This window comes from Myodes glareolus, chromosome 2 (genome assembly GCF_982192425.1).
Source record: "Myodes glareolus chromosome 2, mMyoGla1.1, whole genome shotgun sequence".
Lineage (NCBI taxonomy): Eukaryota > Metazoa > Chordata > Mammalia > Rodentia > Cricetidae > Myodes > Myodes glareolus.
In genome coordinates this window covers 139,111,499-139,123,843 of record NC_142027.1, presented here as the reverse complement: position 1 = coordinate 139,123,843, position 12,345 = coordinate 139,111,499, and the positions used below count along the sequence as shown (strand labels likewise).

At 54.8% G+C, this 12,345-nt stretch overlaps 1 protein-coding gene across 4 annotated transcripts in view; it reads left to right on the top strand.

Moving 5' to 3' along the window:
• Positions 1-11,953, top strand: part of Pxn (paxillin) — a 51,036-nt gene extending 39,083 nt beyond the window's left edge. Inside the window, exons 2-15 of one of the 4 annotated variants that reach the window (XM_085681546.2) lie at positions 608-834; positions 1,112-1,221; positions 1,543-1,679; positions 1,768-1,969; positions 3,009-3,144; positions 4,384-5,202; positions 6,333-6,599; positions 6,807-7,199; positions 7,608-7,709; positions 7,953-8,123; positions 8,202-8,375; positions 8,850-8,931; positions 9,055-9,203; positions 9,887-11,953. In XM_085681546.2, coding sequence (XP_085537672.2) covers positions 608-834; positions 1,112-1,221; positions 1,543-1,679; positions 1,768-1,969; positions 3,009-3,144; positions 4,384-5,202; positions 6,333-6,599; positions 6,807-7,199; positions 7,608-7,709; positions 7,953-8,123; positions 8,202-8,375; positions 8,850-8,931; positions 9,055-9,203; positions 9,887-10,153 — 3,236 coding nt within the window. In that variant the 3' untranslated portion in view covers positions 10,154-11,953. Of the gene's footprint in view, positions 1-607; positions 835-1,111; positions 1,222-1,542; positions 1,680-1,767; positions 1,970-3,008; positions 3,145-4,383; positions 5,203-6,332; positions 6,600-6,806; positions 7,200-7,607; positions 7,710-7,952; positions 8,124-8,201; positions 8,376-8,849; positions 8,932-9,054; positions 9,204-9,886 lie in introns of those variants that run through there. The other 3 variants (XM_085681545.2, XM_085681543.2, XM_085681544.2) reach the window with 3 other exon arrangements.
• The last annotated feature ends 392 nt before the right edge of the window (positions 11,954-12,345 follow it).

Genomic DNA, 12,345 nt, shown 5'->3' with positions numbered 1-12,345 from the left:
AGCAGAGTCCTGGGGCCCTGGAGTTTCTAGGGCTGGGCTGATAGCCAGGCTTTGGCAGAAGCATTCAGCAGAGCAGTCTTGCCCTCCATCTTGAGAGGGTAGCAACTGCTGAGCCGGCTTCATGCCAGCCCCCCCCCCTCCCCCACATACCTTACCCATAGCCTGGGGCCTAGGGAGGAGCTTAGAGCGTTGGAATTCTGCTCCCACCTGGAGGACAGGTGCGCCCTAGGGCCACTTCCTGTCTTCAGACTGAGGAAGCCAAGGTTCTTAGAAGTTCAGAGAGTGCCTGGCTCTCTCTACCCAGCCCCTCCCTGTGCTATGACGTGAAGTGGGGCTCCTCCCGCTCGGTTCTCCCAGTTGCCCTGGGAGAATAGAGTTCCAGCTGACATTTCTTGCTTACACCAGTCAGCAGCATAGCCTTATCTGGAGGACTGCAGAGCCCAGCCCCTAACCCCTGAGAGAAAAGGGACAGGCAGCCAATGTGGGAACCCCAAGTCACTTCTGTTGATGCAGCAGATGCCTGCCAGATAGGACCTCTTCAGCTTCAGGTTCCCAGGGACAGTGCCCAGCAGGGTCAGCTCTCACTGGTTGATGCTTCTCTTTGCAGACGCCCTGCTGGCGGACTTGGAATCTACCACCTCCCATATCTCCAAACGACCGGTGTTCTTGTCAGAGGAGCCCCCCTACTCATACCCAACTGGAAACCACACCTACCAGGAGATTGCAGTGCCACCTCCTGTCCCACCACCCCCATCTAGCGAGGCCCTCAATGGCACGATCCTTGACCCCTTAGACCAGTGGCAGCCTAGTGGTTCCCGATACACTCACCAGCAGGTAAGGTGGGGTCTGAGAAGCCTTCAGGGCTAAGGGGTAGCAGGAGCTCATCTATTAAGGACTTAGTGAGCCACTGAGCAGGACTGGGGTCCTGGGCTGTCCCAGCCATACTCTGCCCTTCCCACCCACCATGTGAGGGGCCAGTGACCACGTATTAATCACCTGACTAGCTGTGGAAATTCCCTGGTGTGACAGGCTGTGAGCAGTCACTGCCTGGGGGTGGCCGGCTGCTCCTGTCTCCTGTTCCCCTCTCTCCTGAGAACTCTTTCTTCTTCAGCCTCCATCCCCATCACCCGTGTACAGCTCCAGTGCTAAAACTTGCGGTGCCTCCAACCCTCAGGACGGCTCTCTGTGTTCCCGAACAGGCGAGGAAGAGCACGTCTACAGGTACAGACCCAGCACCCCACATCAGCCCCACTTCTGGGAACCTCGAGGCCCACTGGGCCCTGTGCCTGTCCACTGGCTCCCCTCTGCCCTGTCCCTGCCGTCTCTGATAGAACCGACTCGATGTTGCAGCATCTGCAGTTGAGGAACTGAAGCAGTTTCCTTCCTCCTCCCTCCCCACATTCCTTCCCTACCCTCCGCCCTCTTACTGAGGAAGCTTTGTGACATTCCACCCCCTGGGCCTCGAGAATCTGGGGCCTGCCACCTCCAGTGTGAGGCGAGGCAAGGCAGGAAAGCCTCACTTCTCTCCTCTGCTTCTCAAAGCTTCCCCAACAAGCAGAAGTCGGCAGAGCCTTCACCCACCGTGATGAGCTCCTCCCTGGGCAGCAACCTCTCGGAGCTGGACCGGCTGTTACTAGAGCTGAATGCCGTGCAGCATAATCCTCCAGGCTTCCCTGCAGGTATGAGTGGGTCTCTAGGCTACTTGGGGCCTTTGGGTTCCTGGAGGACTGAGGAATGAGCAACCATTTTTGTCTCCTTATCTCCTAGATGAGTCCAATTCGAGCCCCCCACTGCCTGGAGCCTTGAGCCCCCTTTATGGCTTCCCAGAGAATAACAGTTCTCTGGGAGGTAAAGCTGGGCCTCTGATGAAAGAGAAGCCAAAACGAAATGGAGGCCGGGGCCTGGAGGATGTTCGGCCCAGCGTGGAGAGCCTCTTGGATGAACTGGAGAGTTCTGTGCCCAGTCCTGTGTGAGTATCCACCGGGTTCTTCTCAGGCTGGGGAAACTCTTGAAAATCTTAACCAGACAGGCTCCAGGCTATGGTACCTGTCACTCAGCCCTGAGGTCACCTGTTCCCTTAAGTGTCTGTTACTTGCCAGGCCCTTGGGTGAGTCATGTGGGTACCCTCCCTGCCACACCAGCTACCATCAGTGAAGTACATGCAGAGACCGCCTGTGGCTTAGACTGTTAGCACAGGTCTACTGATGGATGTATCACAGGTTTAAATCCTGCTGTGCAGTTACTACATCCAGCTCTCAAGTCTTACTTGTATCCCTCTATAAATTGGAATAAGCCAAAGTGGGACATGGTGGTACGTGGTTAGAATTCCAGCATTTAGGAGGTTGAAGCTTAGGGATCTCAGGTTCAAGGCCAATCTGGGTTACATAAGAGAGTTCCGGACTACATGAAACCATGGTGCGAAACTATGCCATAAACTGTAAGAATAGTTAGGCAGACAAGGAGAATGGGGATGATCCCACATAGTAAACAGAGTGACCAAATAGTATGTAATGTTTGGGGGAGGCTTGGCTCGCAGCTGTGACACTCGTAGGAAGCACTAATAACGTCAGGTCTTGTTGGTTTATTTTGAGGTAGGGTCTCTGTCTATAGCCCAGACTGTTCTGGAACTCACTATGTAGTAGTCCTCCTGCCTTAGCCTCCCAAGTGCTGTGTGTACAGGTAAGAGCCACCGCACCTGCCTGTGTGAATGTCGGTGTTTATTGATATCATCATGTGTAATCTCACATCTGTGTAGAGGGTTGTAGAGGGTACATAGTGGTACCTCGTTTGTTCACCAGGTAAGCTTGCCCCTGTCTTCCTTTCGGTCGTACAATTCCAGCCACCTGCCTTTTGCTCACCTCACCTCAGCACTGTTTCCCAGGGATGGGGATCCCTTAGGTGCAGGGTGCTGATGGTCTTCTCTGGAGTCAGAGGTGTTATTGATCTGCTCCCCTGTGGAGCCTGGGGCTAGCCCTTGGGCTCCACACTGACACTTGCCTGCCCTGCAGCCCGGCCATCACTGTGAACCAGGGTGAGATGAGCAGCCCACAGCGAGTCACCTCCAGCCAGCAGCAGACCCGCATCTCGGCCTCCTCTGCCACCAGGGAGCTGGACGAGCTCATGGCTTCACTGTCAGATTTTAAGGTGCACTGTGATCCCTCCCTCCGTCTTCTCGGCCCCCACCCATTACCCTATCTCAGTATGGCCTGCGGCTCCTCAGGGCCCTGGGGGAGGTGGGCTAGGCAGGATATGAGACTGAGCTCCGTAGCAGTCAGTGAAGGCAGAGAAAGCAGAAATGCTTTTAGCTGGGACATTTCTTCCCTCTCCTGGTGATCCCAGCCACTAGGTCAAGGGGATCAGGAGGCTGGGACACAGTGACAAAGAGCCCTCTGTTGATAGCTGCCCTTGGTGGGGGAGGTTGTGTCCTGTTGGGCCTCGTGGGATCAGGATCCCGTGCCTGAGAGGTCACTTGCCCCAGCACCATATCTCCCACGCTAGCTGTCCTCAGAACACCGCTTTCTGCCTGTGAGGATGGGATTTACCAGCGTCTCCAGCCCTTCTACCCTCCACGTTCTTTAAGGGCCCGAGTCCTCAGAGCCCTGTCTGTGGAAAACCTGACTGGTCAGCATGAGGTGTCCCACCTTCCCCTCCCAGGCTCTCCAGGCCTGCCAGTCCACAACGTTTTATTTAGAAGATGTAGTGCCTTGTTAGGGATTAATACTGACAGAACTCTCCAGTAGTTGCTGACTTCAGCTCCACATGGGCCAGCCCGAGAGACCTGTGGGTCACAGTTAGGGAATATGAGAAGGGAGCCAGGCAGTCTCTCTGTTCTTGGCCCAGAAGGTGCCTCCTGCCTCCCTTCAGCTGGACTCATCCTTGGAGCTCACAAGAAGGTGGGAGACTGGGTGGCGGGTAGAGTCTGGACTGGTAAGCCTTGAGAAGCAAGCTGGGATCTAGACACTGGCTGTGCTGGTGCCCATCCCCTGAGGGTGCAGTTGCTTCCTTAGACCTAGCCCAGTGCCACAGGAAGGAAAGCTTTCTCTTGGAGCCCTGGAGGAAGGCCTTGAGGATCTAGGAAAGCTGAGTGACTGGGAGACAGAGTGGGGTGGGTGGAGCATGGAGCTCCCGCCCCCTCGCACACCTCGTCTAAGTCTCCTTGGTGCTTACTCTGGGTGACTTTGTGTCTGTTCTGTTGCTTGGGCCTCCTAAGGTGCGAGGACACAAGCTCAGGCAAGCATTTCTAGGGTTGGACTCTTTCCGAAGACTCTGGGTCTGAGTATTGCAGCCAGTGTAGATGGTGGCTCTCTGAACACTCAGGCCATGCCCGCCTGTTGCCTCACCTCTCCCCATGTCTTTCTCTTTCCCTTTGTCTTTCTCCTCCAGACTAGTTCTTCTGCTGTGGTGCTGAGCTCCCAGGGGCTGCTGCCCAGCTCTCCTCCATCTCCACCCCTCACCTTCGATCCTCCTCCCCCCACTGAATCCTCCCCTGAAGGCCACACCCCAGAGGTCCTCAGTAGGGAAGGAAACAGTCAGGTCCTTCTACCTTTGGTGGCTCCCAGAAGGCTTGATTTGGTCAGTCTCGAGGGGACATCTGTCACTCAGAACTCAAGGTGTCCTTCTATGGAGGGGTCTCAGCAATCATTTGGTGCTAAGAGCCAGGCTCTAGTTAGGAATGACCTCATGGAGTCCATAAATGAGCCCTTTAGGACTCCCCTCGGCCACACTCTACACCCTGCTGTGAGCACAGGATCCCAGGGTCCACTGGCTAGCGATGTGTGTTCAGAGGAGACTGTGGCTCCCATTTGGAGATGGCCACAGGCTGTGTCAGCATCCAGGCCTGAGATTCCCCATGGAGTCAGCTTTCAGGAAGGAACTGAGCCAGCTATTGTGGCAGTGGACCGGCAGGCTGTGCTCCCAGACACCTGGAGTCTTACCAAGGAATGTGGCCAGCAGGAGCAAGCACAGTCAGAACCAGGGGGCCCAGAAAGCAGTTACCCTGCCCCAGCTGACAAGGAGCAGTTAGGTGGGAAGATTCCCTGGAGGGGAAGCCTGGGGGAACCAACCCAGGCACTCCAGAACCCAAAGAACCCAGAAGGTGCCACCAAAGCCGCTCTGGAGGCCAGGAAGGAAGAGCCGGAGTTTCCTCATGCTGTGGTCATGGGCACACCCACCACCTCGGAGAGGATTTCCACCGCTGGCCAGGCAGGCACCAGCTTGAGCAACCACTAGGCATGACCCTGGCAGGGCTTGAGTGTGGGCCACTCCTTGCTAACTGCATGCAGCCCTGACAAATGTCTGCCTGGGTAGAAAGTGCCAAGGACGGTGGCCCTAAGGACGTGTTCAGCAGTGATCCTGTGAGGCCAGTGTTGTTCTGGGCCCTGCAGAGGAGCGTGATGCTCCGCCTCCTGCTTGCCTAAGACTGCCCTTAGGAGAGCTGTCCCAGTTTCACTGTACAGAAGGATACAGCCATGACTTTGAGAACCACACAGACACACATACAACTCTGGCAACACCTGTTAAACATATGACCTGGGGGAACCACCCAGAGGCCCAACTTTCTCTTTGAAATGGGAGTAGTAATGATAGCGCATTTTCTAAGGTCATCCAGAAAATTGGATGAGTTAATTCCTGAAAAGTAGATGAAACAGTGCCTGGCTTTCCTTCCTCCACTCCTGGCTGTCGGTCCTGCCTCAGCCTCCTGAGTGCTTGGATTATAGTTGTGTGCCTTCTTGCCTGGCTCTTACTTGATTCTTGTATGATTCAAACTCTATACCGTCTCTCCAGCAACCCCCAACACTGCAGATGAGCAAGTTACAATATAAACTAGGAAAACACTGGCCTTTAATCCCAGCACTCAGTAGGCAGAAACAGGTGTATCTCTGTGAATTCGAGACCAACTTGGTCTACAGGGCAAGTTCTGGACAGGCTCCAAAGCTACAGAGAAACTCTCTCTTGAAAAAAAAAAAAAAAACAACGAGAGAGAGAGAAGCCTCTATTTTCTATTTGAGTTGTAAGGAAAGAAGAAAGGGGTGACAGGAACGTTAAATAATTACTGTGATAACCCCATGAGGTTAGCCGGGAAAATGCTGCTATAACATTTTAAGGGTGGAGAGATGGAGGTCCCTGGAAGTTAAGTACTGTGTCCAAAGTCAGAGGCTGACTTGGATGTGGATGCTGGGCCCCCAGCCAGCCCTGCCTGCCTCCTGCTCCTCCCCAGCTCTGCTGCTCTTCTCTGTGCTGCTCTCACCTCCCCTGTGAAACCCTAGTGTGGCCCAAACGGCATCGTGCTTTGCCTGGAATGGGATGGTGACAGCTTTGCCCTCCACCCCCAGATCCGCTCTGTGATCAGGAGGAGCCGGGAGACAGGCCACGTCCATCCCATGTCCCGGGAACCCTCCCCTCGCCGCCGGCTGGACCCTGCCACCCTGAGCAGAACCCCATCCCAGGAACGGCTCATTGCAGAGCTGCAGGGCCGGCTGGGCATCCAGCTGGAGGCAGAGGAGGTGGCAGGGGCCTCTGCCCAGGACTGGCTGACTGAAGGCGTTGTCATCACTGTGCAGCCACGTGGGAGGCGGGCCGGGGGGCAGCTGGTAGAGAAGGTAGCCAGCAAATGCCGGAACCAAGGTCTGGGAAGTGGGGTCTGGAGGTTTCCTCAGCTCCAGTGCTGGCTGAAAAAGATTTTGGGGTGGTGGGTTGGTGTCTGCATTTCATGGCCTTATGACAAGGCTGGTCACACGACTCTGCCCTCTGCTGTCTGCTGTTGAGTTCTTGCCTTCCGTATCTCTCTCTCCCCTCTCTTCTCCCAGGTCGTCTACCCTCCTGACTCTCCCATTCCCCTGAGAAGAACCCTCTCTGTTGTGGCTCCTCCTCCTGACCCTTTCCTCCAGCATCACCCCGACACCTTGGCCAGCAGCTCACCTCTCCAGCCCAGCCTGCCCACTCCCTCTTGTCCAGGGCCCTTGGCTGGTGCCTGTGCTTCTCCTGGGGTCCAGAGTGCAGGGAGAAAGCCCCAGGAGGAGGACAGGCATGGGCCTCCTGGCCTCACTCTTGTACCCCACACCGTGAGGTCTGTGGGCTGCCAGACCAGCGAGGACCCACTCTTCCACCCGATGCAGGCAGGCCTCCCAGGGGTCCCAGCCTCTGCCCTACCTGTACCCTGTGTCATCCCTGAGCCACCTCAGACTGAGGATGTTGTGGAAGCATCATCCTCACATGTACAGAGGGCTCTTCCTCAGCTGTGTCAGGGTAACTGAGTCCTTGGTGAAGCTGACCCGGGCTTCCTGAGCCTGGTATCTAGGCACGACGGCAGGAGACCCCCTCCCCATCCCTTCCCTGGGGCACTTACAAACACTGATCCTGTTCTTCTGCCCCATGCCTTCTCTCTGTCTCTCCCCTCCTCCCACTCTCATTTTTGGTATTGCCAGCAGTGAGAGATCCTCTGAACTTGCACTCCCTGTGTGAAATAACCCAGTGACAAGGCCTCAGTCTTAGCCTTTTTTTCCTATCTCCCTCTTTTTTTAAAAAATTTATTTATTTATTAAAAATTTCCACCTCCTCCCCCAGTCTTAGTCTTTAAACAATGTCTTCTCCTTTCTTTCCCATCTAAGATGCACGGCCTGGAACAGAGAGTGGACGGAGAGCGGCAGTGGGCAGCCGGCTGGCCCCCCAGCAGCAGGCAGAGCAGCCCTGAAGGGCAGGACGAGGGAGGGGTCAGTGCTTGGGCTGGGGGCTGAGTTCTTGTTTGGCATGTTTTCCTGGGCTTGGTCATATAGCTGGGTACTGGAAGCCCTCCTTAACCCCAGGACTGACTGCTGATGTAACCACCTTCCCACCCCAACCCCAGAGGATACCACCTTTTGTTTCAATCATCCCATGCAAAGGCTCATGGGTGTTCTGCTGTGAGTTGCCCGCCCCAGGCCTTAGAAATCTGACTGCCTTGTCTGTGCCCACAGTTTATGGCCCAGGGGAAAACTGGGAGCAGCCCACCCCCTGGGGGACTCTCAAAGCCTGGGAGCCAGCTAGACAGCATGCTGGGAAGTCTGCAGTCTGACCTGAACAAGCTGGGGGTCGCCACGGTTGCCAAAGGGGTCTGTGGGGCCTGCAAGAAGCCCATTGCTGGGCAGGTAAGAAGAAAGGAGGGAGGGAAGCTCTGGGGTCTTGGCTCCTGTCTTCACCCTGAGTCACTGTGTCTGTCTTCTCAGGTTGTGACCGCCATGGGGAAGACGTGGCACCCCGAGCACTTTGTCTGCACCCACTGCCAAGAGGAGATTGGGTCCCGGAACTTCTTCGAGCGGGATGGACAGCCGTACTGTGAAAAGGACTACCACAGCCTCTTCTCCCCACGCTGTTATTACTGTAATGGACCCATCCTGGATGTGAGTGCACACATGGTGGGCGCTAGGGTGCATAGCGGGGCGCTCAGTCTGGGCTCGGTTCTGTTCAGAGAGAGTCAGCCCCAAGGCTCTCCCAGACAGGAAGTGACAGAACTGAGCGTGGCCCTGGTGAGTCACAGCAGCCCTGGTGCACATTAGGTAGCTCTAGCTCCCTTCTACCTCCCGTCCTGGGGTTCTGCTGCTGAGGCCCTGGGAATCAGGAGCCCAGTAGACAAGGGGCTGGATGCCAGCTGTCTCACTGTTCCCAGTGATGTCAGGGAGATGCCTGGAGTCTGCTCCTCTGCTTCCATGAACCACAGTGAAAAGCACAGATTTAGACTTCAGCAGCTCTGGATACTTTGTGTTTGCAGTTGGCAGAGCCCCCTTTGGGAGTACCCTGCTCTTTGGCTGTGAACGGGGCTGAGGTGGGAAGGAGTGAACCTTGCCCATGATCCCTCCCTTTTTCTGCTTTCACAGAAAGTAGTAACAGCACTTGACCGGACGTGGCACCCGGAGCATTTCTTCTGTGCTCAGTGTGGAGCCTTCTTTGGTCCAGAAGGTATGGCTGGGCTGGAAGGCAAGCGTGCCTGTCATCGTCTGGGATGACCTCACTAATAGTGGAATCAGGGTGGCTCCAAATCTAGAGGTCCTAATCTACCCCTACCCCACCCCCAATCCTCAGGGTTCCACGAGAAGGATGGCAAAGCCTACTGTCGGAAAGATTATTTTGACATGTTTGCGCCCAAGTGTGGCGGCTGTGCCCGTGCCATCCTGGAGAACTACATTTCAGCCCTCAACACTCTCTGGCACCCAGAATGCTTTGTGTGCAGGGTAAGGTGTTCCTACTGCAACCAGTGGGTCTGGGAGAGTGAGCTGGGGTGGGTGTGTGTATGTACTTCATGACAGGGAGCGAGTTAGAGGTGCCTACCGTGCCAGAGCTGTGAGGCCTCAGGACCGGTCATCCTGAGCAGAGCACGGGAGGATCAAATGAGATGCCGCAAACCCTGGGGCTCAGCAGAAGTGGGCAGCATTTCCAGGCTGACCCGTGGTCAGGGAGCCCCGCAGGTGTGACTGGGACCCAGCAAAGGCTTCTGGACAAGTAAGCCTGGGAAACAGTTGCGGCCTTTGCCTTGCACACCCGCCCACACACTCTAATCTCCGGATGGAAATCCAGGATGCAGAATTTAAGCTCAGGTTTCTTTTCTTTCTTTCCTTTTTTTTTTTTTTTTTTAATTGTGTCAGTTTCTGGCAGCAACTTTCTGGCCACCTGCTTAATCCAGAACTCTCAGCTCTGTTTGAATACAGGCCATACAGTTTAGTAGGATCATGGCTGGGTCACCTCACTTAATTCCTCTTCTTTCTCCAGGGGAAAATTAAGCATTTAGCCTAGCACATAGGAAATGACAAGCAAGTAGGGGTCACCACAGAGGTGACGCTCCCAGGGAGGTGCCAGTCCTCTGCGCACCACCCACCAGGGGACAGTTCCTGAGCCTTTTCCCTCTTGTGCCTGACAGGAATGCTTCACGCCTTTTGTCAATGGCAGCTTCTTTGAGCACGACGGGCAGCCGTACTGTGAGGTGCACTACCATGAGCGGCGTGGCTCTCTGTGCTCTGGCTGCCAGAAGCCCATCACTGGTCGCTGTATCACTGCCATGGCCAAGAAGTTCCACCCCGAGCACTTTGTCTGTGCCTTTTGCCTCAAGCAGCTCAACAAGGGCACCTTCAAGGAGCAGAACGACAAGCCTTACTGCCAGAGCTGCTTTGTGAAGCTCTTCTGCTAGGCCATTCCCATCACCCTCCCCAGCCAGCGCCCCCTACTGCTACTGTGACCCAGGGACCTCTCCCAGGGATGACGGGCCAATCCAACAGAAACTGGAACCTTGTCTTGGCAGGTGCAGATGCAGGACAGGACTGTGGAGGTCGTGCTTGTTCCTCACCCCCACCAGAGCTTCAGGGCCCTTCTTTCCCTTCTATGGCTCTCACAGGCTCTGTGCACTTCATGTCCACCAGAGGTGGAGGCAGGGGCCCAGTCGTCCCCAGGTGTGTCCTCATGAGCCAGCACCCACAGCGGAGCCTCACAGTCACCTCTCACCTCTCAGCAGCAGAGTCAGAGTGGGCAGGCAGAGAGGGTCGGCTGGGGGCTCTTTTATCCTTATTTCTCTCAATTACCCTGAGCGTACTGGGGACACTGGGCCCCCTTAACACAATGCCAGCATAAACTCACCCATGGGCCACCACCAAGGCACTTTGGGGTCCATTGCCCAGTCTCCCAAGGTCTGGGTGACTGACTGCCCTGGGTTTACCAAGAGAGGCTTCTCCAGCAATAATGTTTTATATAGCCACTTCTCCATCTCTGGGGACATTGTGAGGCAGGGAGGGTCACCCGTGCCTCAACACTGTACCGATTTTGATAGATTTCTACACTGAGGTTCAACTTCGTATTGCTCAACTTGCTTTTACTTCTCCACAAGATGATTTTGAAGAGATTTAAGGAAGGTCCCCTTTTGTATTCTTGTCTTTGTCCACTGTCACTGGTGCTGCCAGTGGCCTTGACTTTGTACTGAGGGCTTGGGATGGGGGAACAATTTGTGTTTTATTTTGTTTCTTAGCACAAGTGAGTTGAGACTCCTTCTGCAACGTCACAGTCCCAGGACTGTTTGCAAACTGCTGTATTTTCAGACGCTCCCTTACTGCCTGGGCCAGCAGGCTCTCCAGTAAGAACTGGTCTAAGGGTGCTCAGCCCTTTTGGACCTGGAATTTTGAACCTCATGTGTCCTGTTCCCAAGGGAGGCAAAGGGGAAAGTACATATTTGGGGTCTGCTTCCTGCCTGAGTAAGCCATCAGGAGCCACTCTGCTCCCCGTGAACTTTCTGGCAACAAGGAGAACCCACTGAACACTCTCAGCTGCCTCATTGCTTCTCTGGGGCTCTTTCTTCTGCCTTCTCAGGAAAGCTGGTGTCTGATTTTGACCAGGAAGATAATACATAAGGGTCTCTGGTCTCAATTCTACTGGGCACATCGCTTCCTCAAACTTCCCGGTGACTGGAGCAAAGTTTGCTGTTCCCTCTCACGGGTGGGATTCATGCTTTGCAGGGAGGGGTTCTGGGAAGAATACCCTAAGTTGGTAAAGGGATCCTAGTAGGATTTGGAGCAGAGGGACAAGATCCTGTTGGAGCTGTGGTAGGCTCCGATGGAACGGGAGCAGCCAGTCCTGGACCAGACATGCCAGACTGGTCCATAGGCAGGGGATCCAGACGTTACATCAGCTTCCTAGTAGAGGCTCAGTATGTTAGGATCCTGGACAAGGAGCCTCTATCAGGGCAGGACTAGCAGCATCCCAGGTCTGGGAAGGTGAGCTTGGCTCCAGAAGTCTGACAGGGCACTTCCACCCACAGGCCTTACTGCTCTGTTTACAGTGACCCGCTCCAGGCCCCTCTCCAAGAAGAGACTGGGGTGTCTGGAGGGCCATTCTCTGGGTCAATGGATATGTGATATTTGACTTTTTTCCTATAAACTTCTAACCTGGCTTTTTCCATTTCAATTCCTGTGATTTATGCCAATAAAATTTGCCATTATTTTCACCTGTGTTAGTGCTATTTCTTGGACGTTTGATCTAGTTGCTACAGTAGAGAAATCAAAAATCTCTCTAGACTCAGAAGAGTCATAGAAAGAAGGCAAATCATTGACCTCCCCTTCGTGAAGGTCTCAAAAGCAAGAGAATGGGATCCTGGGAGCTTGCCTGGGCCCATAGGGGCAGTTCCTGCTCCAGGGCTGTCATGTGGATTCACTGAGGGTGTCTGCCTTTGGCGTGTGGGTGGCTGTCCACTCACTGATCAAGGAGAGAATGGAGGCCAGGCGGTGGTGGCGCACACCTTTAATCCCAGTATTCGGAAGGCAGAGGCAGGTGGATCTCTGAATTCGAGGCCAGCCTGGTCTACAAGAGCTAGTTCCAGAACAGGCTCCAAAGCTACAC